The 23,511-nt window shown below is 50.0% G+C and overlaps 7 protein-coding genes across 7 annotated transcripts; 2 read left to right on the top strand and 5 right to left on the bottom strand.

Annotated features, from left to right (window-relative positions):
• Positions 1–207: 207 nt before the first annotated feature.
• On the top strand, positions 208–6,226 carry FOBCDRAFT_321916 (uncharacterized protein). The gene is made up of 4 exons (XM_031188709.3): positions 208–731; positions 801–1,172; positions 1,229–5,461; positions 5,511–6,226. The coding sequence occupies exons 1-4, from the start codon at positions 645–647 to the stop codon at positions 5,868–5,870; spliced, it is 5,052 nt and encodes a 1,683-aa protein (XP_031035974.1). The 5' UTR covers positions 208–644; the 3' UTR covers positions 5,871–6,226.
• On the bottom strand, positions 6,101–9,221 carry FOBCDRAFT_296990 (dipeptidyl peptidase IV N-terminal region-domain-containing protein). Its single transcript, XM_031188711.3, has 2 exons — positions 6,505–9,221; positions 6,101–6,453 (listed from the first exon to the last, which is right to left on the bottom strand). Exons 1-2 carry the CDS (start codon positions 9,125–9,127, stop codon positions 6,332–6,334), a joined length of 2,745 nt encoding a protein of 914 aa, XP_031035976.2. The 5' UTR covers positions 9,128–9,221; the 3' UTR covers positions 6,101–6,331.
• Positions 9,222–9,736: 515 nt separating this feature from the next.
• Positions 9,737–10,548, bottom strand: FOBCDRAFT_47372 (uncharacterized protein). The gene is made up of 3 exons (XM_059612210.1): positions 10,308–10,548; positions 10,237–10,255; positions 9,737–10,177 (listed from the first exon to the last, which is right to left on the bottom strand). The coding sequence occupies exons 1-3, from the start codon at positions 10,392–10,394 to the stop codon at positions 9,837–9,839; spliced, it is 447 nt and encodes a 148-aa protein (XP_059465601.1). The 5' UTR covers positions 10,395–10,548; the 3' UTR covers positions 9,737–9,836.
• A 380-nt stretch (positions 10,549–10,928) lies between these two features.
• Positions 10,929–13,344, bottom strand: FOBCDRAFT_47370 (Six-hairpin glycosidase-like protein). The gene is made up of 4 exons (XM_031188714.3): positions 13,087–13,344; positions 12,370–13,029; positions 12,133–12,320; positions 10,929–12,080 (listed from the first exon to the last, which is right to left on the bottom strand). The coding sequence occupies exons 1-4, from the start codon at positions 13,263–13,265 to the stop codon at positions 11,044–11,046; spliced, it is 2,064 nt and encodes a 687-aa protein (XP_031035979.2). The 5' UTR covers positions 13,266–13,344; the 3' UTR covers positions 10,929–11,043.
• Positions 13,345–14,485: 1,141 nt separating this feature from the next.
• On the bottom strand, positions 14,486–16,171 carry FOBCDRAFT_229178 (pyridoxal phosphate-dependent transferase). Its single transcript, XM_031188715.3, has 3 exons — positions 15,793–16,171; positions 15,480–15,738; positions 14,486–15,429 (listed from the first exon to the last, which is right to left on the bottom strand). Exons 1-3 carry the CDS (start codon positions 16,007–16,009, stop codon positions 14,607–14,609), a joined length of 1,299 nt encoding a protein of 432 aa, XP_031035980.2. The 5' UTR covers positions 16,010–16,171; the 3' UTR covers positions 14,486–14,606.
• Positions 16,172–16,790: 619 nt separating this feature from the next.
• On the top strand, positions 16,791–18,195 carry FOBCDRAFT_47365 (glycosyl transferase). The gene has a single exon (XM_031188717.3). It carries the CDS (start codon positions 16,933–16,935, stop codon positions 18,061–18,063), a length of 1,131 nt encoding a protein of 376 aa, XP_031035982.2. The 5' UTR covers positions 16,791–16,932; the 3' UTR covers positions 18,064–18,195.
• Positions 18,196–20,834: 2,639 nt separating this feature from the next.
• FOBCDRAFT_47359 (P-loop containing nucleoside triphosphate hydrolase protein) lies at positions 20,835–21,970 on the bottom strand. Its single transcript, XM_031188718.3, has 4 exons — positions 21,773–21,970; positions 21,576–21,648; positions 21,476–21,495; positions 20,835–21,362 (listed from the first exon to the last, which is right to left on the bottom strand). Exons 1-4 carry the CDS (start codon positions 21,820–21,822, stop codon positions 20,951–20,953), a joined length of 555 nt encoding a protein of 184 aa, XP_031035983.1. The 5' UTR covers positions 21,823–21,970; the 3' UTR covers positions 20,835–20,950.
• Between the last annotated feature and the right edge of the window lie 1,541 nt (positions 21,971–23,511).

The following is a 23,511-nucleotide window of genomic DNA, read 5'->3' as shown; positions in this document are numbered from 1 at the left end:
TGATGACGAAAGCCTGCTTGACTCAATCTCGGCCGGCTCGGAAAATCAAGGCGCCATTCGGCTAATTATTGGCTCCTGAAATAGGCTGTCAGCATTGGCACTGTCGGGCCACTGCTAGCCAGTGGACACTAGCTCCCCAGGCCGCCGTATTTCGATGCGATACGTACCTTCTGCTCTGGCTACAGTGCTGCTGCACCTCCACTCTCCACTTCAATGCAGCTGTACCTGTGGCTCCTTCCAAACAGAACAGGTAACGTAACCCAAAGTGACCTGGACCTAACCTAACCTTCTTCCTGCTCTCTCCTTTAACCAAAACACACCTCCAACACCCATTCCTCATCCTCTCCGTCTCGACGACTAATTCGCCTGCGCCCATCAGCGGAATTCGCATCTCCACGTCGTCGCTTTTGTTTTCTTTCCCTTCGATTCCTCGCGCTTTCTCTGTTTACTTTGAAATCTCGTCTCCTGCCACGCGGCATATGGAAGCTCACACTGCGCCAACCGTAGGCAACCCCGGCATAATTACTGACGATCGATCCGAGATCGATACCAATTCTTCTTCCCAGTCTTTCGACCGAACTCGAGCTTAGGAGCGTCGATTTGAGAAAGGTCCCTTCTACCTCATCATAGGCCACACCGGCGCCATGCCGACTCTGCCCATCAAGTTTCAGGAGCTTGTCCAGCTCGCCAATGTTGGCGTGGACACACAGAGCATTGGCTTCAACTCTTGCGTACGTCCTGAAACCTGCCACCAGCTAGTTGGTCGCAATAAACAACGTCATAAGCTAACTAGAGGCTAGACACTCGAGTCCGACTCCTACGTCTGTGTGCGAGAAAAGAAGAACGAAGCTGCCCAACCTGAGGTCGTTATCATCGAGCTCAAGAATGGCAACAACGTCACCCGTCGGCCAATCAAGGCCGACAGTGCCATCATGCACTGGAACCGACAAGTTATTGCTCTCAAGGCTCAGTCTAGAACACTGCAGATCTTCGATCTCGAGCAAAAGAAGAAGCTCAAGTCCTGCACCATGAACGAGGATGTCCAGTTCTGGAAGTGGATCAGCGAGAACGAGCTTGGTCTTGTCACAACAACCAGCGTCTTCCACTGGAATGTCTACGATGCGGGTCAAGATGCCCCCGTCAAGGTGTTCCAGCGTAATGATAACCTTCAAGTGAGCCGCTTTCATTTGCGACTAATCCGACATCAGTGCTAACAGTGTTACTTTAGGGCTGCCAAATTATCAACTACCGAGTTAACAGCGATGGCAAGTGGATGGTAGTCGTTGGCATTTCATCCCAGCAGGGCCGTGTGGTTGGTGCCATGCAGCTCTACTCTAAGGATCGTGGAATCAGCCAGGCCATAGAAGGCCATGCCGCCGCCTTCGGTACCCTTCGCCTAGAAGGTGCTCCCCAAGATACCAAGTTCTTCAGTTTCGCTGTACGAACGGCAACCGGCGCGAAGCTTCACATTGTCGAGGTCGATCACCCCGAGTCGAATCCGGTTTTCCAAAAGAAGGCGGTCGACATGTTCTTCCCCCCCGAAGCCACCAACGATTTCCCCGTCGCTCTCCAGGTTTCTCAGAAGTACGGCGTCATCTACATGGTGACCAAGTACGGCTTTATCCACCTCTATGATCTCGAGACTGCCTCGTGCATCTACATGAACCGAATTTCGAGCGAGACGATTTTCACAACATGCACGGACGACGGCTCTTCTGGTATTGTCGGCATCAACCGAAAGGGTCAAGTTCTTTTCGTGACCATCGACGACAACAACATCATCCCGTACCTTCTTCAGAACCCCGCCAACTCAGAGATGGCTATCAAGATGGCCTCAAGAGCTGGACTTCCGGGTGCTGATAACCTTTACGCCCGCCAATTCGAGCAGCTGTTCAACGCGGGAAGCTATTTGGAGGCTGCTAAGGTTGCCGCCAACTCCCCGCGGGGCTTCCTGCGAAGCGCCGAGACTATTGAGAAGTTCAAGCGCCTTCCTGTTCAACCTGGTCAGATGGCTTTCACACTTCAATACTTCGGGATGCTTTTGGATAAGGGTGCCTTGAACCGTGAGGAGACCCTCGAGCTTGCACAGCCCGTTCTTCAGCAGAACCGCAAGCATTTGCTCGAGAAGTGGTTGAAGGAAGGCAAGTTGGACTGCTCTGAGGCGCTCGGAGACTTGGTCCGTCCTTACGATATGAACATGGCCCTTACCATCTACCTCAAGGCGGAGGTTCCCGCAAAGGTTGTTGCCGGTTTTGCTGAGACAGGCCAGTTTGATAAGATTCTCCCGTACTCGGCTCAGACCGGCTATCAACCTGATTACATCCAACTTCTTCAGCACATCATTCGTATCAACCCTGAGAAGGGTGCCGAGTTTGCTAGTGCCCTGGCTAATAATGAGCAGGGCTCCTTGGTTGATTTGGAGCGTGTTTGCGACATCTTCCAAGGGCAGGGTATGATCCAACAAGCCACTGCCTTCCTCCTGGATGCGCTGAAGGAGAACAAGCCTGAACATGCCCGCCTTCAGACCCGACTACTTGAGATGAACCTTATGCATGCTCCTCAAGTTGCCGAGGCCATTCTGGGCAATGAGATGTTCACTCACTTCGATAAGTCTCGCATTGCCCAACTTTGCGAGCAGGCCAACCTTCCTCAGAAGGCTTTGGAGCTCTATGAGGACCCTGAGGCCATTAAGCGCGTCATTGTCAACATTCCTGGCTCCCCCAACTTCAACCCCGATTGGCTCACCACCTTTTTCGGCAAGCTCTCTGTCGAGCAATCCCTTGATTGCCTAGATGCTATGATGAAGACGAACATTCGCCAAAACCTGCAGTCAGTGGTTACCATCGCCACCAAGTACTCCGACCTCCTGGGAGCTGTTCGACTGATTGATCTTTTCGAAAAGTACAAGACTGCCGAGGGTCTGTTCTACTACCTCGGTAGCATCGTGAACCTGTCTGAGGACCCCGACGTGCACTTCAAGTACATTGAGGCTGCTACCAAGATGGGCCAGTTTAATGAAGTTGAGCGATTGTGCCGCGATAGTAACGTGTACAACCCAGAGAAGGTCAAGAACTTCCTTAAGGAAGCCAAGCTGCCCGAGCAGCTTCCTCTGATCATCGTCTGCGATCGTTTCAATTTCGTTCACGATCTGATTCTATACCTGTACCAGAACCAGCAATTTGCCGCTATTGAGACCTACGTCCAGTCGGTGAACCCTACACGAGCTCCCGAAGTCATCGGAGGCCTTTTGGATGTCGATTGCGACGAAAATGTCATTAAGCAGTTGTTGCAGACTGTTAACGCACAGGCTATCAGCATTGATTCACTTGTCTCTGAGGTCGAGTCTCGAAACCGACTCAAGCTTCTCTTGCCTTTCCTCGAGAAGACTCTTAACGAGGGTAACCAGCAGCAAGCTGTTTTCAATGCTCTTGCCAAGATCTATATTGATTCCAACAATAACCCGGAGAAGTTCCTGAAGGAAAACGACCAATACGACACTCTCACAGTCGGAAAGTACTGTGAGAAGCGTGATCCCAACCTGGCCTACATTGCCTACTCCAAGGGACAGAATGACTTGGAGCTCGTCAACATCACAAACGAGAACTCCATGTACAGAGCCCAGGCGCGATATCTGTTGGAGCGATCTGATGCTGAGCTGTGGGGTTTCGTGCTGAGCGAGAACAACATTCACCGACGATCTGTTGTTGACCAAGTTACCGCGACCGCGGTTCCCGAGGCCAATGATCCCTCGAAGGTCTCTGTGGCTGTTGCTGCTTTCCTTGAGAATGATCTCCCTCTGGAGCTTATTGAGCTTCTTGAGAAGATTGTCCTCGAGCCTTCACCCTTCAGTGACAACCAGAACCTTCAGAACTTGCTTATGTTCACCGCTGCCAAAGCTGACAAGGGCCGTGTTATGGATTATATTCACAAGCTCGACAACTACAACGCCGATGAAATCGCCACTGCCTGCATTGAGGTTGGCCTCTTTGAGGAAGCTTTCGAGATCTACAAGAAGGCTGATAACAAGTCTGCCGCTGTTGACGTCTTGATCGAGAACGTGGTCAGCATCGACCGTGCCCAGGGTTATGCCGAAGAGGTTGATCTGCCTGAGGTCTGGAGCAAGGTTGCCAAGGCTCAGCTTGATGGTCTTCGTGTTTCTGATGCTATCGAGTCCTACATTAAGGCTGAGGATCCTCGCAACTACTTGGAAGTCATCGAAGTTGCTACTCATGCCGGCAAGAACGAGGATCTCGTCAAGTACTTGCGCATGTGCCGCAAGACCCTCCGTGAGCCCGCCATCGACACTGCTCTGGCTTTCTCCTATGCTCGCCTTGATCAGCTTTCCGAGCTTGAGGACTTCCTCCGAGCTACCAACGTTGCTAACATTGAGGAGTCTGGTGACAAGGCTTACGAGGAAGGCTTGTTCGAGGCTTCCAAGATCTTCTATACCAGCATTTCTAACTGGGCCAAGTTGGCAACCACTCTTGTTCACCTCGGTGACTACCAAGCCGCCGTTGAGTGTGCTCGCAAGGCCAACAACATCAAGGTGTGGAAGCAGGTTCACGAGGCCTGCGTGCAGAAGAAGGAATTCCGACTTGCCCAGATCTGCGGTCTCAACTTGATTGTCGATGCCGAGCAACTCCAGACCCTAGTAAAGGAGTACGAGCGTAACGGTTACTTTGACGAGCTTATCAGCCTTCTCGAGCAAGGTCTTGGCCTTGAGCGAGCCCACATGGGAATGTTCACTGAGCTTGGTATCGCTCTCTCCAAGTACCACCCCGACCGCCTCATGGAGCACATCAAGATCTTCTGGTCTCGCATGAATCTCCCCAAGATGATCAAGGCCTGCGAGGAAGCGAACCTCTGGCCCGAGCTGGTCTTCTGCTACTACCACTATGACGAATTTGACAACGCTGCTCTTGCCGTCATCGAGCGACCCGAGAACTCCTGGGACCACCAGCAGTTCAAGGAGATCGTGGTTAAGGTTGCCAACCTGGAGATCTACTACCGTGCTATCAAGTTCTATGTTGAGCAGCATCCCTCGCTCATCACTGATCTTCTTGCAACCCTTACTCCTCGTATTGACGTTAACCGCGTCGTCAAGATCTTCCAGAAGAACGATGACCTCCCTCTCATCAAGCCTTTCTTGCTCAACGTGCAAACTCAGAACAAGCGTGTTGTGAACGAGGCTGTCAACGACCTGCTCATCGAGGAGGAGGATTACAAGACCCTACGTGACTCAGTTCAGAACTATGACAACTACGATGCTACTGAGCTGGCCAGCCGTCTGGAGAAGCATGACCTCATCTTCTTCCGCCAGATCGCTGCTTCCATCTACCGCAAGAACAAGCGATGGGAGAAGTCTATTGCCCTGTCTAAGCAGGACAAGCTGTACAAGGACGCCATCGAGACCGCTGCCCTCTCTGCCAAGACCGAGATTGTCAGCGACCTCCTTCAATATGTAAGTACCACTCGAGACCCTGAAATCTGTAATATACTAACATCTGTAGTTCGTCGATATTGGCCACCGCGAATGCTACACCGGCATGTTGTACGCTTGCTACGAGCTCATCCGCCCTGACCTTGTTCTGGAGCTCTCATGGCGCCACGGCCTCATGGACTTCTCTATGCCTTACATGATCAACATGCTCGCCCAGCAAACGAAGGACCTCGCCCTTCTGAAGGCAGACAATGAGGCCCGCAAGGCAAAGGAGCAAGAGAAGGAGAAGACCGATGACAACACACCAATCCTCGGCGCTTCTAGACTCATGATCACAGCTGGACCTGGTGGCATGGGCTCTTCACCCTCGCCTGCACCATATGGCCAAGCAAACGGCTTCGCGCCGCAGCCCACCGGCTACGGTTTCTAGATGCAGGTACCGGTACCGATGTGGCGTTGCCTTCCCTATTATCATATGCGAGGACCGGTAGCGCATAATCAGTATCTTCATGAGCAGGAGAATAAATTCAAAATGGATTCGTACCCGCTTACGGATATCAGAAAAGGATAGTCTATTGGCGAGGATACAGAATCCTGTAATCATATTTTGCTTCTCCCGCGAGTTGCGCGTGGGGGCGTTTGAAGGAGGATTTCGAGCGATTGACCTCAAGGGCTTTTGTGGTAGACTGGAGGACGAAGTTTTGATACTAAATTTCGCAGTCAGACGCATGTATTCTGTCGGACTGCTGTATGTTGTATGATAGTACATTGATTTGTCTTTGTTATCCTGTCTCTTTAATGCAACGCTGTGACACGCCATGATGATACTGTTAATCTGCCATAATGCAATCCAGACACATTCAAAAAGAAACACTGGTACAAAATGCTATTCTAAACCAAAGACACTCCATCAATCTCACGCTTCTCCTTCTCGACACCATCCTTATGAGGCTTTGGGTCAGAGATCTTGAGCCATTCGCCGTTAAAGGCGTTGATAAGCCAATTACGAAGTTCTAGGAGCAATTGTCAGCCCGAGTTCACTGTGTCAAAAGGAAATAACTTACTATCATACACGATGCGGTTTCCGTTATGGAAGAAAATACTGTGGTCGCTATCAGGGAAAACGTGAACATCATAGTTCTCTACACCTGCAAGATCAAGCTCGTCAAGAAGTGTGAGTGAGTTCTGGAAGTGGACATTGTCATCGGCAACACCATGCATAAGAAGGAAACGCTTGTTGCTGCCGAGAGCTGTGGCATTGGCGATCATGGACATGTCGTAGCCGTCAGCGTTCTCTTGTGGCGTGCGCATGTAACGTTCGGTGTAGATACTGTCGTAGAAGCGCCAGTCGGTGACAGGAGCGACAGCCATGCCATAGCTGAAAGTGCGTCCAGCGTCTTGCTCAAGCGTCTTGAGGGTGGTGAAGCCGCCGTAAGACCAGCCCCAGATGGCTAGGCGATCGGCGTCGACGTAGGGACGGGAAGCGAAGGACTTGGCAGCGGCGATGTGATCTTGCGACTCCAGAACACCGAGTTGGGAGCGGACTACTACACGGTGCTTGCGGCCGAGGAAACCTGTGCCTCGAGGGTCAACAGTGACAACTAGGTAGCCAAGGGCTGAGGCGACGTAGGCTTGGAAGTCAACTGAGAATCTCTTAGTAACAGACTGAGAGCCCGGACCGGAGTATTGCTGGAAGAGGACAGGGTACTCCTTCTTCGGGTCGAAGTGAGGGGGACGTCGCTCAACGTAGTTGACCTCAACACCACCACCAAGATCGAGGGTGCCGTATTGCATAACAGGAAGCTCGTGGCGCCGGGCACGTTCGGCTAGTTCGGAGTTGTCCTCGACGACACGCTCGTAGGTAAAGACACTCGAAGGTGTGGAGATGACTTTTTGGCTGGGAACCTTGGGTCCGCGGTATGACAGGAGGACGAAGCCAGCACCCTTCGAAAAGGAAGCATCGTAGTAAGCCTCGGTCTCTGGGTCAGTCAGAGCTTCGAGGGAGGTACCGTCAAGCTTGACAGAGTAGACGTGGCGCTGGATAGATGACTCTTTGGCGGCGATGAAGTAGACCAAATTGTTTGCGAGATCGATTGCTGAGGGAGCATCATCGATTTCCCATTTACCCTTGGTAAGCATGATAGGCTCAGGGTTATCGAGAGGAGTAAAGTAGGCTAGATGATCATAGCCCTCGTGCAGGTAAGAGTCAACATATCCATCATGATCGCGGCCATTCTCAGGATCGGCAGGGATATAAGCTGTCTTGTGGGAGATCTCGAACCAACCACCGTCAATCTTATCGACGTCAATGGTGTTGACAGTCTTGCCCTTGCGAGAACCAACGTCGATCAGGACGACCTTGAGAACATCGCTGACACGGTTGGTCTCCTTGACGAGAGCCTTGCCACCCGCCCATAGAAGATTGCTGATGATGCGATTATCATCTGCAAATGCACCATCGATATCAACAGAGAAAACATCCTTCTTCGACACGTCGTAGAAGAGCAAGTCAACAACTGGGTTGTGCGCACCAGCCTTGGGATACTTGATCTGCTCAACCTCGGGATACGCCTCTTCGCCCTCTTCAGGGTCTGTACCACTGGGTCGCTTGATGAAGAACTGGACTGGAAACTCGGGAACACCCGTCTCGTTTGTGCGAAGGAAGGCCAAGTACTCGCCATCGTCAGACCACCATGTAGCGCTGCGGCCACCAAACACTTCTTCCTCGTAGACCCAGTCGGGAATACCGTAGAAGTACTCTGGGCCACCATCCTTGGTGATCTTGACGACATTCTTCTTATCGTCCAGCTTTCGGATATACAAGTTGTTGTCTTGAGTATATGATACGGCGTCGCTCTTGGGACTCCATGTAGCGAGCTGAATTCGAGCATCAGGCTTGCCAGGGACGAGCGGTTCAGCTTCTTGAGTCTCGACATCGAGAATGAAATAGGTGGCGCTGAAAGAGTGACGCCAGTTCTTCTTCTTTTCGACGCCGAGAAGGACCTTCTTCAGATCGGGGCTGGGTTCGTTCCATTCGGGAGAGTATTGGTTTCCTTCGTAAACAAAGAAGTTGTCCTTCATCAATGTTCGTGACTTGGAGGCTTTAACTTCTGTATCGATGGGTGACCTGGTCTCCTTATCGTTGCGGATATCCTCGACAACGATATATGGCTTCTCGCTAGCTCCAACCTCAAGCAGTAAACCATCCTCTCCATCAGGACCGCCAATCCAGCTGATACTGTGCGACTTGGCCTGCCAGAAGCCACTGAAGAGCTGATCCATTGTAACGGCCTTTCCTGAACCTCGCGTCGCAGCATCAGGATCGTGCTCGGTATCGCTCTCATGATGATATGAACCGAAGTAGAGGAACGTGCCGAGACCAATGAGCCAAGCTGCGACAAAGACAGAGCCGACAATTATGAGAATGCGTCGCAATCCTCTATCCATGGGTTCACGATGCAACGAAGCTCCAGGACCGAGGAAAGGACCCGTCTCTAGGTCATCCTCTTCCTTGAGGGGATCATCGTCCTCGAGAGCTCGAGAATCGTTGTTATCTCTTGAAGCGTCCATCATTGTCTTCTCTTGTATCCTATCAAACACCAGACTCGTCGTCGAAGCTGAAGAGATAGAATCGTCCGAGTATCGACGGTCGCTAGTAGGGCTTAACGGGGACATATTTGAAGCCATTATTAGGGGAGGGTGTCCTCCGTTGTATATCGTGTTGGGTGTTTGTGGTGGTGTTTGTGGTACGCGAGTTTATTGGTGCTGGCGCATGTTGCGGTGCGCGCGGAAGCGAGTGTCGTCGGAGATCGAATCAAATAACGATAGGCTAGTACGAGCAAACAAACGAATCGGCAAATGGTTGTGGATGAAAGAGAAGAAAGAAACGAGGCGTCAATTGGACCTGTATCTGGTTGTCAATAGAGACCAGACGCGAGGGGATGATGGGCTATGCTAATGCTATGTCTAAGCTCGTGCTCGTGCTCGTGCCGACTTGTCGCATCAGGCAAAGCTTCTGATGACGTAAGCTGGCGATCAGTAAGTTTCACATTGAGGGTTTGTCTCCATCAATCTGTCCTCATACATTTGCTTCCCAAGTGTATGATATTGAGTGTTACTCTGTATCATGTTTCAACTGCTTCGATACGATATGAGGTCCGGCGCATGAAGCATCATCCCCCGGCCTCCGAACCCCGGATGCGCCCCACTCATTATGCGGCTGGGGGCAATAAATCCGGGGTATTATAATCGCAATTGAGACGAGCATTCATTAACAAATGAGAAGGAGAGGCAAGATTCAGATGAATAAAGATGACGTTGTTGAAATCAAGAACAGAAATACTACTTAAAGATTTTAACCAAGGGTATCCTCGCAATCTCCGACTTCAACATCAAACTAATGCGTCAACTGAGGCGCCTCAACGTTGGCACCCTCAATCTTCTCAACCACACAAGCAGTCCCATACGCACTCGCCTGTGCAAAGCCTCCCAAATCCCCAGTCTCAAAGCGCAAACAAATAATAGCATTGCCCCCTCTCCTCTTCGTCTCTTGAACAACCCTGCTGATAGAATCATTGCGGCAAGAGTACAGCATCGAAGTGAACCAGGTCAGCTCGCCGCCAGCCATGCTCTTTATAACCATGCCGATTCCTGCGGCGATGTTGCGTGAGCGTACTGTAATGCCGTAGACTGCGCCGAGAACTTTGGTGATGCGATAGCCGGGGAGGTCCATCATTGCTGGGATGTGTTAGTGGAGCTGGGTAGAATTGGAGATGATGACCGACTTGTGGTTATACAGTTGTCTGTCTCAGTGAACTATAGTGTGTAAGCAAGATTATCTTCGGCAGAAATATGAGAGAATACTCACGCAGTGCAAGTCGGACAAGTGCGCAGGAATATCTGCAATCTCCTCATGGTTCTTCTTCTGGTCTTTTGCTGATCCAAAACCAACCATCTTGACGTTATGTTCCAAGTCGTATAAGTGCGTGTGATAGATTGAGTTTCAAGTAATGGAATAGTAGATAACTGATGTCATGTAATCCTTCATACAAAATCAAGGGACCAGCTTCATCTTTATAGTCCCATAAACGCCTCAATCCCTAATCCCATATCCAAGGCTGAAGGCCAAATAACGCCCAGCCGATGTGGTGATGCCGATCTAACCGCCAATCACCCCACACGCAATTCTCGCATTCATCGTATCTGTCGCTCCGTGGCCTCAGGATCTCATTTGCTGGCCCTACAGCTTAGATCGAGTTCTTAGTGCTCGACCTCATCGCCTCATTCAATCCGCGTTTGGTGGCTGTGCTGTTCAGCTTAGGTACACGTGATGACGTCCTGCCTCATAAGGCTTTCATACTTGCTTTTTCGGTCATGTTATCTCTTGATATTGTCATATTGATTTCAATACGGTCAATACGATGGCGGTGCTGGTGGTATGTCCGGTCCGGGTGTGGGGCCGCGACTTCGGGGAAGGCGGTCACGACTATATGTCACACGGCCGAGCTTTTGGGTATACTATACAATTATAGGCGCTATCAAGTATAGGTATACTAATATAATATGTACTCCTCATTCATACAGTCATTAATAACCATCATATCTTAGAAGTGAAACAGACGGCTCGACCTCTTATGGGCAGCCTTCTCAGCGGCCCTCTTTCTGTTGCCAAACTTCTTAACGCGAGCAGCATCGCGGGCATGCAACATGACAGCACTGTTGGTATCACGACGCTCATTAGAAGAATCCCCAGTGAAGTTACACTGAGGCTGCTTCAGTCTGTTGCCAAACTCGTCAACAGCCCAGATCAGAACACCGTTGGTCCAGCCGAAGCCCTCAACGACTTCGTACTCACCACCGCCTCCTGCAACATTGGTAGCGTTATCGGCGTACTTCTCAAACATGATACCATCAGCCCCCTCAGCCGCTGACTGGATTCGGGGCAAATCTGAAGTTGTTCCTCCAGTCGCGCGCCAAGTGCAGAATGTTGAGTCCAGATATCGCTGTGCGAGACGAAGAGCCAGTCTACGGACCTCGATAAAAGAAGGATCCATGATGCCGAATGTCGCAGGGACCTTTTCAAGTCCTGACATGAGGATGTGCATCAGTGGAGGCCAGACATTAGGCTGATCCCACTGCTGTCCTGACTCGACATTACTGGCAGGAATACCACCCTGACGGGTGTCCAGGTAGTACGAGACACGCTTGTAAGCATTGAGGACAGCATATGGGTTGTTCTTGAGATAGTCGGGGGCAGCACCCAGCCAGAAGGGGTAGAACTGGGTAGGACTGAAGAAGACCTGCTTGCCCTTGGGAGCATTCTCCTTATCAATCTCAGCAGTGCTGTTGTCGGTTGGGTAAAAGATCGACTGTGCCTTGGAAGTCAAGTTGTAGTCGAAGTAGCTCCAATGGGTCTCGTTCCACATGAAGGCGTGCATGGCAAAGCTGCGGTTGGCCGCAACTTCGCGCCATTGACGGCTGGCACTGCTGTTGCCTGTCTGCTCATAGAATTCAGCTATGGCGATCTCATTTCCGTACAAGATCGAGTTGAGATCAACAGGGATGATGTTTCTAGTGTTGAGGTATCGGAGAGGGAAGTAGTTGTCGCGAATAGCATCATCGGGTCTGGCCACCCACTTAACTATGCGATTATTAGTTTCAACTTTCAACTTTGGTCAGGATCGCGAACGCACCTGAATAGTCGAGACCACTCTCTGCACCACTGGCGAGATTTCCATACAAAGCTTCCTTTGTCTTGAAGTTGAGTTCTTCGCCGCCGCTGTAAACCTCACCGGATGGTGAGTAGTAAGACTCGTTGTTTGCAGTAACATAGTCTTCGCGGTAGGACTCGGGTCGTGGTCGAGTGTTGGAAACGTTATATCTGTGGTTCATGTTAGTCGCAAGCTAAGTACCAGGGTTGGCGTTCGTACGTGTTTAGGTAGTAAGTTTCATTGTTAATGTAGACCGGAACCGAACGGTTAGTCATAAAGAACTCATGCTCTTGCACAAGCAGTGGCAGGGCACGCTCAAGAATATCAGTGTCGTTGGTGTGCTCGATATAAGCCTTGATCATCTGAGACAGCAGAGGAGGCTGAGATCGGTTGAGGTAGTAAATACGAGCGCCATTGGGGACGAAGCCGTACTCCTCAATAAAATCAAGGAAGTTCTCGATAGTGTTCTTTGCAATGTTGACAAAAGAGCCACCAGTTCGGAGAAGACCCTCGATGATCCAGTAAGAGTCCCAGTAATAAGGCTCACGGAAACGACCACCGGCAACGACGAAGGATCGGTTGACAGGGATGAAACTGTTGGGGCAATCGCTGCAGTTCTTGGAATCTTGGTCGTAGCGACGAGTCAGATCAGGCCAAATATCGATGACCTTTTGTGTGAATTCCTTGATGGCAGTGTTGTTGATCTTGTCGAGGAACTTGGGGTCTGTTTCAAGCTCATCTTCTGGGACTTCCTCGAGTTCGTTACCAGCATCGGCAAAGTAGTCATTGAGAAACTCCGTGAGAGCCGAATTGTTACGTAGCGGCTTATCCAACTTGTCGAAAGCATCCTGAATTTCACTCAGGGGACGAATGGCTGGCCTTGAGATGAATTAGTATCTGCCCTGGTTATAACGGTGAGATTGGATGTTGGCTTACATATCAACAAAGGTCTTGGAGTCACTGAAGGGTTGGGCAAGCTCAACCTGCTCGAGAATCTCTCCATGGCAGTAGATTGGTGAATCGCAAGGCGCAACGACTGTGCCGTTCACATAGAGAGCAGATACGGTTGTCGCTGACGCAGCCAAAGCCGCAGCGATATGTCGTGGAGACGGCATCACGGATTACTTCCTCCAAGATAAAGAAAGCTACTGTCAATTGCCAATCGAGGAGTACAGAAGTAGAGTGGTATTCAAGAGGAGGAGAGGGGATGAACGAGAAGCATATTTATATATATAGTTAAAGTTACAAAGCCTGTAACTCGGCCAAGCCAAGAAGAATCATGACATGATATTTAGTGAACATGAACAGGATTTGAGCCTGTCATGGGTTGTTTAGTTGCTAACATTTAGGCTGCCAGCCAAGAATGGAATGGAAGATGGAAACCGGGGGTTGCTAAAGCAAAGAAAGAGCTCAGCTTGACGATCATTGTCCAATTTTCCACATTTTTCCTTTTACTTGACACCTCCACTACGAGCTTGTGCAGTTCAAGGTTCATGGTATTGTAAGTTAGCGTTTGTTTTGCCAAGGGGCTTAAGTCCAACTTTACATCATGATACCAAGATGAATGACCTAACCAGGGCTCTCCTCACTGATGTTTCTGTTCAATTGAAATGTCCACTGTTCAATTATTACTTCTATCATGAGTTTACAGTAATTGAATATAAATCAGTCATCCTCTCTCTGTGACGTGATATCCTCTACACCCCAGACGCCACAGAAAATAAACAAACCAAACGTGGAGAAACGTCTGCATCTAATCCTTGTTTCTGCTCTATTCCCCGCACTCTCCCCTCTTAGCTTCGGCATCATTTACACGCTGCTTGCAGCTTTATTTGACCGATTGGTCAGTGACGTCAAGAATCCCAAGTCCCAAGTCCCAAGTCTCCAAGTTTCAAGCGTTGGGAATAAACGTTCCCGCAGGGCGCAGAATTAAACAATTCGACCAAGTGTATAGCCTGAGAGAAGTGTCAGCGGCGTTCTTGGCTCGCCCGTTGAGAAGAAGAAGAACCAGCAAACGGTAAACCTCGAGTACTGATTCTCGGTGTAATAGGACCGACAGATGCCCATTTTCATGACTAATGTCCCATGCTTGTTGGGGCTGGTGATGGAGTGAATCGTCAGCTTCAGTCTCGGCAATTCCGTCAAATATCTTGACACCTGCCTGAATAGTTCTGAGATGTCAATATAGTTTGCGCAAGGTCGTCGATCATGATCCTGGTCCTGGCTCTGATCATAAGAAATTGACCGAGACAATACCGTTAGTGACTAACACCAAGAACTGCCGGTCAACATCTAACCTTAATTGTGAAGATATCTCTAAAGAGCAGCCTTATATGGACAAGTCTACTATAAAATTCTTTCGATGGCTGAAACGTCTCACAGTAGTTCACTAACATGTGTAAGGAGTAGGTCCGAAAGAGCAAGCTGTAGATCGAATACCCAGTCTATCCTTTCATCTACTGGGGCACATATACACTGCCCTTTCCAATCTTTTGCTGGGTACTTGAATCTCCTCCCTCACCTAGAACCTTTTCAAACACAATCTTCAACCGTCTCAGAACCTCTTCCTCATTCTGCGCAACCTGGTAGTGCGTCACCAACCGGCTAGACATGAACTTGAGCCCAGCATCTGCACCAATCTCAATGAACCGCTTCACACTGCATCCTGTCGCCTTGAGGTTCAACCACACCATGTTAGTCTCCGTTGGCTCATCAATCGTGCCACCCATGCTCGTCCAGAGGTCGTCGACCTTGCGCGCCATCTCGTGAGACGCCTTGAGAGGCCCATCTTGGCCGTTGGGGGACTTTCCAAAAGTCTGCTCGATAGCGATGCGTCCTGCAGATGTGAGAACACCGGATTGTCGTAGACCACCGCCGATGGACTTGCGGACCCAACGAGCGTGCTTCAGTGTGGCTTTGGTGCCAACGATAACACTTCCTGCAGGGGCACCGAGACCCTTGGAGAGGCATAGACTGATGGTGTCAAAGTAAGAGCAGTACTCGGTCAAGGAACCTGCTCCAGAGACGACTGCCTCCCATAGTCGTGCGCCGTCCAAGTGTAACCTAATGCCGTGCTCTCTAGCGAACTCAGCAATTCGCTTGACTTCACTGAGAGGCATGACCATGCCGTGAAGAGTGTTTTCCAAACTGATGACACGTGTAGGGCAACCGTGAACATCATCATCCAGGGTCACATTCTCTTGAATCTCTTCAAGTGTCATGTATCTGCCATTTTTAGGAATAACAGTCTGAATCTGAGCCCCTGTGAGGTTTGAAGTGCTACAAAATTGTAAGCCAAATAAACCCATGGCCCATTTTTTAGTACTTACCCGCCTGCTTCAGCGGTGAAGATGTGAGCACGGTAATCGCACAGTACTGAGTAAGGAGGCTGTGTGAGAAGAGATCGAAGAGCGAGCTGGTTTCCCATTGTTCCTGAGAGGACGAAAAGACCGGCTTCCTTTCCGGTGCGTTCCGCAACATAGGCTTCAAGTTCGTTTGTAGCAGGGTCCTCCTGGAAGACATCATCAAGTAGAGAGCATGATTTGACAGCTTCCAACATAGCTGGTGTTGGTGTTGTCACCACATCGCCTATACCAACCAATGTTAGAGTTTGACCTCTCAACACATGTGTGAGCTACATACTGCGGAGGTCAAGCGCCGCAGGCCCTTTAGCGCCGAGCCAGGCATTGTGAGGCTTCTCAGAGACAGCGTCTCCCATTTTGAAAGATGAAGAGGTAAAAGTCCGTTGTGAAAAGACAATTGGGCGTGCTGTTAAAGGTATCGATAGAGGCCGGAGAGGATATTTTGATAAGTTGCGAACTGCCGAGGACACGACAAGTCGAGAAGAACGATTCATCATGATAGAAGAGCGAATTAGACTCAAGAGTTTCAATCTCCGCAGAACGGAACAATAGAGTTAAGTCGTTATAGGGCGTAGAACGGGGTACAACCTCCACAAAAAACGTGTCGATAGTGAGGGGAACACCGAGCCTTGGCCGTTGAAAGAGCCGATGCCGCCCCCGTCTCGGCTCCGGAAGCGATATCGATATCAATTGATGGAGCCTCCCCCTCACAACACTAAACTTCAAGGGTCTACCATTATCAAACGGTGCTTATTTCCGTTTCATGTGTATAAACAGAATCTTCTTTACAAAGTCTCTAGCTCTGCTTATAGATGCTTTGTAATGAGGCCATCGGCTGGGTTCAACAATTTAGTGCCCATTGCATTGTTTGATCGTCATTGGGATGAGAGTAATAGCGGGCCTCGATGCTATACGAACTACGATTATCTTCACGTGGGAAATCGAAAAGTACGTATGAAATTGCGTCAGCCCGTTCATCGTTATCAGCCCTGGGAGAACATCATTATCAAACTAGATTAAACAAGCCTCAAACACTTTTTATATTACATGGCGTCGGTGCTTATCACTGTTTTCAGCTGCCGACGCTTGTTAGATTGCCGGCTTCATAGTCCGACAGGAACAGATATTTTAGCCAATGAAGCAACGCCGTGCGTACGTCGTATTGGAACAAACTCGTGTAACGGCCTGACCATCCCTTTATCCTGAGGCTGAGGGCGTGCCTTAGTCCAAGATCAACGCATTGGCGGGCTGATTCTCGAATCCTTCTGAGGACAAGATGCCGTGATTACCGATTTATTGCTCCCTCATGCGACCTTGTGTTATTAGACATATGTCACTGCTGCCATTTTATAGCAGCCCTGTTGCACTAACGATCTTCTTCTTATTCTCTCATTTCTCTTGATGTGCGAAAATCATCATTATGGCTTCTCGCGTGCCTTATCGTGTGTTCCTCTCGTTGATACCCCTCGTCTGCGTGGTCGTGCTTCTATCTAAGCAACCGTTCTTCGATCGTTCACACATTCATCGCATTACTGATACAGATATCAGCGTTTCTCTCTCACTTCCTCGACTTAACTTTTCAAGGTCGCATCACGAATATTACGCATCAGATGCCGCTCGCTCGTTATGCGCCTCACATGGTTACACTGTCTTCAACCCTCATCCCGATGCGCCAAACGGTCGCCGCAAGATTTACGACCTCTTCATGGTCAATACAGAACTGGACTTTCTCGAAATTCGACTCAAGACCCTGTACAATCATGTCGATTATTTTGTTGTCGTTGAGGCGCCACTTACCTTTCAGGGTGGCCCCAAGGACCTTGTCATCCGCGACAACTGGAAACGCTTTGAGCCTTACCATGACAAGATGATTTATCATCAACTCGAGTATCCGAAAGACTTCAAGCCCTTGCGTCATTGGGATCGAGAAGACTTACAGCGCAACGCTATGTTCGACCAAGTCTTCCCAAAGCTCACTGGCGAGCAAACCCCAACTCAAGGCGATGTCATTCTGGTTGCCGATGTCGACGAGATTCTGCGCCCTGCAACGATGCTGATACTTCGGACATGCAACTTCCCTCGTCGCCTGACCCTCTCTTCCAAGTTTTATTACTATTCCTTCCAGTTCCTTCACGATGGACCTGAGTGGCCATTCCCACAAGCGACATATTACCAAGGCATGCGCAATACCATTCTTCCTGGAAATTTGAGAACTGGAGATGCAGGAATTCCTCTGCTCAGGGACTTGGAAAAGGGAACATTGGCCAATGCCGGTTGGCACTGCAGCTCGTGCTTCTCGACAATAGGCCAATTCCTGAACAAGATGGCCAGTTTCTCGCATGCGTGGATGAACCACGAATCCTTCCGCGATCGAGATCGTATCGCAAGTGCGATACGTGAGGGTGTTGACCTGTGGGGACGTAAAGAGAATACGTTCACTCGAATAGACAATAATGCCGACCTTCCAACTTGTCTGCTTGAGGATCGGGAGAGGTTTCGATATATGTTGGATCGAAGTGGCAAGACCGCGGGGTTCAGCGACTACCCATGAACTTATCTTTTGTGACGGATGATTATGAGAAATGTAACAAGGCACGGATTGGTTTGGTTCATGGTTTCTGGATGAGTTAGTTATGAGAATCGAGATACCCCTTCAATAATGAAGTGTTTCAGCCTCCAACAACTCCCAAGCCTCAACTTTGGAGTAACTGCGCCTCGCTACGGAATCTTCACGACTGTCTTCGACATTCGTGCACATGATTACTTTACTGTTGTTTAGACACTGTTAGATATCCTTCTTTATTGTCATGAGTTTGATTTGGAGTGTGTGATCAATTTAAGATCCTCCTCTGAAGGGAAGGAATCACATTCGTACAATATTCAAGGGAGGAGGAAGGAAGGAATGTGCCGAAAACAGTGGCCCTGTGACGGCAACAACCTTCTTCCTAGACCTAGCCCATTTCACTGGGCTTGCCCAGCTAACAATAACCTAAGTCAGGCATCCGTCCATTATCGAGAATCCACCCTTGGGCAACTTCTCTCCACCATCACAACTCTCAATCAGCAACGTCAACCTTCAGTTTCTGAGGCCAGCCCTCGTCTAAGCGATGATTGAGTCACATCGCGATCCAATTGCTAGCTGATTCTCGTCACGTAGCGTCACTTTCTCCGCAGCTCCTCAGCTCCTTGACTACCAGGTGGTCCAGTCACGATAGCCTCAGTGTCAGCTCCCAATAAGCATCCCAGGGTCGGTCATATCAGGGGTTCAAAAGTCATTCGGAACTTGAGCCGTGTGAGGGATGTCCATTTGCAGAAAAGCCATTGTCTAGCGCAAGACGTTCGATTCGCTCACAGTCGTTGACGGCGCTCCAATTAGAAGCCCAAGTCCACCTTTTTCCAAACCTCGAATTCCATTTCATTTCCGTACGAGGAAGTAATAATTTCGACCCTTTCCCACACGATAATTTCTTCTTATCTCTATTTCTACTTTATTCAAATCGTGTGTCAATACGCTTTACACTTCTATCCATTGAAGCTCACTGACATTTTATAGGACGTTCATTTGCGCTTTTTGTCGAACCATCTTACCACTCCTCCGTCTCCACCCCCGTACCGATAGAGTCCTCCGCTCCGCATCCGTTCACCGCCGTCCCCGTCTGGTCGGAGCTCCCGAGGGCTGTCCGAGTGTGCAGCATGACCTCATCGCAATCGCTCATCCCTTTCAAAGTATCAAAGCTGAATGTCGCCCAGACTTGTTCCAAGCCAAGCTTTTTTGCTATTTGTTCTATTTGTATAGGCTGTCCTTGCTTCCTCGCCTATCAACAACGATCTCTTGAGCAATGAGCTGCAGCACGATGGATTACCCCGACTTAGAAACAGGCAATACTGTCAAGGAATAGACACCCCTCGGAAATAACTCACACCTACAAGGCTTAGAGACATGGAAGTGACCATCTAGGAAAGGGACCCGTTCATCGGAAGCACCTGGCCGTTCAAGAAAACGACAACACCCAGTCAGAGGCACCCACGATAGCCTTCCCTGCTGCACCTCAGATCCTCACCAGTTCGTTCGCTCGGCCGGGGTGTGGGTGCGTGCGGGAACGCGATGCGCTGCGTGATGCGAGGCGGGATTGACAGGGCGATGAGCCACTGCAAAACTGGCGTGCGGCGCTTGTCAACTGCAGCGATGAGTTGGCCAACGCATCAAGTGGTCCGTGTGTAGCCTCCTAGAGTTTCCCTCATCAACAACCCCCTCCCTCACCTCTTTTCTTTCGTACTTTCTTGAACTGCAGATTTTATTCTCTCTGTTTAGCCTACTATTTGGCGATATTCTACAGCTCCTGGTTTACTTATTGGGCTTTTTTGTATTGAAAAAAGTCTCTTGGTTGTGAAAATGGGTGTTGATAAGTATCCACACCCAAGCATCACCTGAACCTTCTCCGCCTCACATTGACAACTCGACCCATGTCATCTAGGACATTCGATTCTTTCCAACAAACAGTCAAATGTTGAGAACCCATTCAATGTCTATTAAAGTCACTCATTATCCTCTCAACCAATACGGGTTTCGGCGATACAACTCAGAAAGAGTCCATCTCTTGCCACTATTCTTGACTCACAAAACACAACTCAGTCACACATTCAAACTCGTATCTGGTTCTGGTTCTGGTTCCATTGTCTATAAACACACGCGTCTTCCCATCAACTACCAGGCTTAAAAACTGAACGAACATTTTCATAACGACATAATCATTCAGTCATCAGCCGTTTCTAGTCAGCCGCTTGCAGGTTACTTACACAAGCTGTGGCCGACAACTACACATGCTTTACTCGATCAAAGTATGTTCCAAGCAGAAAAACAACATCCAAGAATCATATCGTCGTCATCGTCAACAGCAGCAGAAACAATAGCGCCATCAACAATGGCAACAGCGCCTAGGCCCCCGGTGAATAACAAAAAGAAACAGTGAGGAATGGCAAGCGCCAATTCCATATACAAAAACGGCGTCCCTTGGGAAAAGACCTTTTCTCCTTTCTAGCCAGTGCTGGATTTCTTCCCACCATGCAAGATTATGCTCCGTCCATTAACAAAGAAAAGTGTCATGGTTTTCCAGGACCTGGGTAGTGGCGACATGAGAACAGCGAAGAAGTCTTTGAAACCCCGGTAAAAGCTGCATATGGGCCAACAGGTATCTGGAAAAATCATGAGCTCGTGAGAGAGGAATTTATATATGTTTACCCTTGCTCTTTTCACTCGCTTGTCATAAGCCGGCCTTGTGCTCTGTTGCTGGCTCGAGACGCAAGCAAAGAAGCCTTTGTCTGGCAGTTATTGGAACAACTAGCACAGACTTGGACGCTTGTTACCTCTTGAGTCAGAGGGTGTGGAAACATCCCCAAGCGAGTGTTACAGCCACCACACCAGCGAGTTATGGCGCTGATTATGGTCGCGTGGCATACTTCATTAGAAACTCGACTACTGCGTCAAGGTTTGTCTCTTCTTTCGCGCTGATACCATAGCAGCACACCTCACGGCCACGTATGCTCTTCAGGTCTAGCTCGTCAATCAACTCATCCACCGAAAGCTTGTCCGGAAGATCGGACTTATTCCCCAGGATGAGAAGTGGTATACCCTCAAGCGACTTGCGGCTCATGAGGTCATGGAGCTCTTCCTTCGCTTGGGGAATCAGTGGTGTATCGGCAATATCCACGATAAAGACGATGGCGCTCACGCCTCGACAATATCTTTCCCACATGGTTCGGAACCGGGGCTGGCCGCCAATATCCCAACACTTCAAGGTAACATGTCCGCGCTGTACCTTTTTCATGTTGAAACCAACGGTGGGGATGGAGCTATCATCATCTGGAGTTAGCACTGGGACCTCATGACACAGTTGAAATGTCCGGACGGGCTGCAGCGAGATCGAGGAAATTCATGGCAAGAGTCGGTATTGGGAAGCGCTTACTCGAGAGTGAATTCACCGCCCTACAAACGCGACAGTCAGCTACAAGCGGTCAAGCAAAAAAGAAAAAAAAGAAAGAAAAAAAAGACATGTCGGAACCTACAGCGAGAACTCGTAATAACGAGGTCTTTCCAGCATTTTGCAAACCAACCATCGTCACTTCCATTTCCATCGCCCTGGGAGTCATTATCAGCATGTGGGTTCAAAAGCTGTCGCAGCTATGCAGAATAGCGAGTCGCGAATGAACCAGAGGTTTCTGTCGGTTTCCGTGGAAGCAACCTCACGATTATGGCTACTTACCAGAACATGCGCATGAGCCAATTGTAGACCCTTTGGAATAACCCTGCCATATTTGCTATCGGTCACGAAAAACGTTGGTCGGGCTGCGGTAGGCGGTCGGGTGAAGGCGGGGGTGCTGATTGGAAGAACGCTGCAGCTTGTCGCAAAGACGAACGAGAGAAATGCCGTTTCTTTTGAAAGTTTTTCCTCTTTGACAGAAGAACACGAAATGTCTCGGTTTCGCGAAAGACGGTAGAAGATGTGGTGGGCGGGGTGTTTTATGGGCGGACAATTCTTGTTGGTGCTCAGATGCAGGGTCGTGGTCCAAGGTGACAGAAGCGAGAGGAGCAGCAGGATGGCGGTTCAAGATGAAAAGCGACTTGTATGACGGTGGCAGGCGACAAGTAACATCTGCACCTGTAAAGTTGTGCGCGCCAGCGTCTAGGCGTTTGGAACAAGGTCGGCGTCGGCGTCGGAGGCGGGTTCGAGCGGCGATGGAAATAGTGAAGGAGGAGAGCCTCGTGGTGCAACGACGGAGGAGCAGTACCTAGATTGGCACAGGTGACGCCTAGGCGGAGGCACAAAAAAAGGGCCCCACCTGGAACGAGATGACGGCCGAGACAGTCAACAGAGACGCCAGAAAGGGCACCCCAAAGACACCAGCAGAGGCCACCAGAGAGACCACCAACGGGCACGAGCCTTTGGGGCCTTGAGGGGGCAAGGAATGGGGAAGTGGTGGGAACGACCCGTGCCTGGCGGCGCAAGTAGCGTAGCTTTTAGCGCAGATGCAGCGCCAAAGGAGCCCAGAGAGGTTACCGAGAAAGATTTGGTGCTGTAGATGGTTTAAGTCGAGTGTAAGCGCGAATATCAAACTCAACGCAGGTCGAGGTACTTGGCAGTCGTGAGACCAGCAGCTATCCCACTGCTAGCTACCTAAGCTACTAACTAACCCAGGGTATGTATCGATGGCAGCAGGAGAGCTCCAGGTCAGGTCAGGTCAGGTCAGGTCGGGAGGCCTAAGGCAAGGTAGAGCTCGTGCAGGGATGAGTAGTGAGCGGCGGGAGCGCCAAAAGGTAGTGATTGGGGACTGCAAGTCGTCGCGGGGTGTTGTGACATTCCAATCTTCAAATCACCTGGCCCAGCCAGAGGTGGCAGCAGTGTGGGCTAGGCGCTGCGGCGTTTCATTCGCTTGAACAGAGGAGAGCTTGCTTGAGTGGAGCGATGATCGACCAGGGCGCAGGGCTCTAGGAGACTAGGACTACGTCGATGTCAGTTCTCAAAGTCAAGGGCTTCTGTGAGGGCGCCTAACGAGCGCTGTTGTGTCTTTGTATTTGTTCGTAGGGTCCTTGTCGCTGCAAGGCAGAGCGGTTGGCGAATGATGGGGCTGGTGGGTAGACGTTTGAGTTCGATGTTACTATCTTGACTTTGCCTCCTAAAATCAAAGTGCTTCACGGTTAGCTGCAGGGTCTTAGAGAACGGGAGCCGGCAAACAAACCCACCCGATGGGTTGAGAGTAGACGTAGACGGTGACAGCGTTGGCGATCAATACTGGATCTGCTCAAGGTACTCAACTGACCAGGTCGAGCTCGACTTCTGGTTATAGGCCTTGAAAGCGGATTAGAGATCTCCTGGGCAATGCAGCTCCCTCCGGATCGTGCAATGGAGTCTCAAATACGGGCGGTTTGGGGTGCTTCAACGTTGTGTTGCAATAACACATGCAAAGTGTGGGCCTTGATCGCCAGCCACGGACAGCCACAAGT

Source organism: Fusarium oxysporum, chromosome VIII (assembly GCF_013085055.1).
Source record: "Fusarium oxysporum Fo47 chromosome VIII, complete sequence".
In the NCBI taxonomy this organism is placed as follows: Eukaryota; Fungi; Ascomycota; class Sordariomycetes; order Hypocreales; family Nectriaceae; genus Fusarium; species Fusarium oxysporum.
The sequence above is the reverse complement of the archived record's forward strand: the minus strand, read 5'-3'. Positions and strand labels throughout refer to the sequence as shown.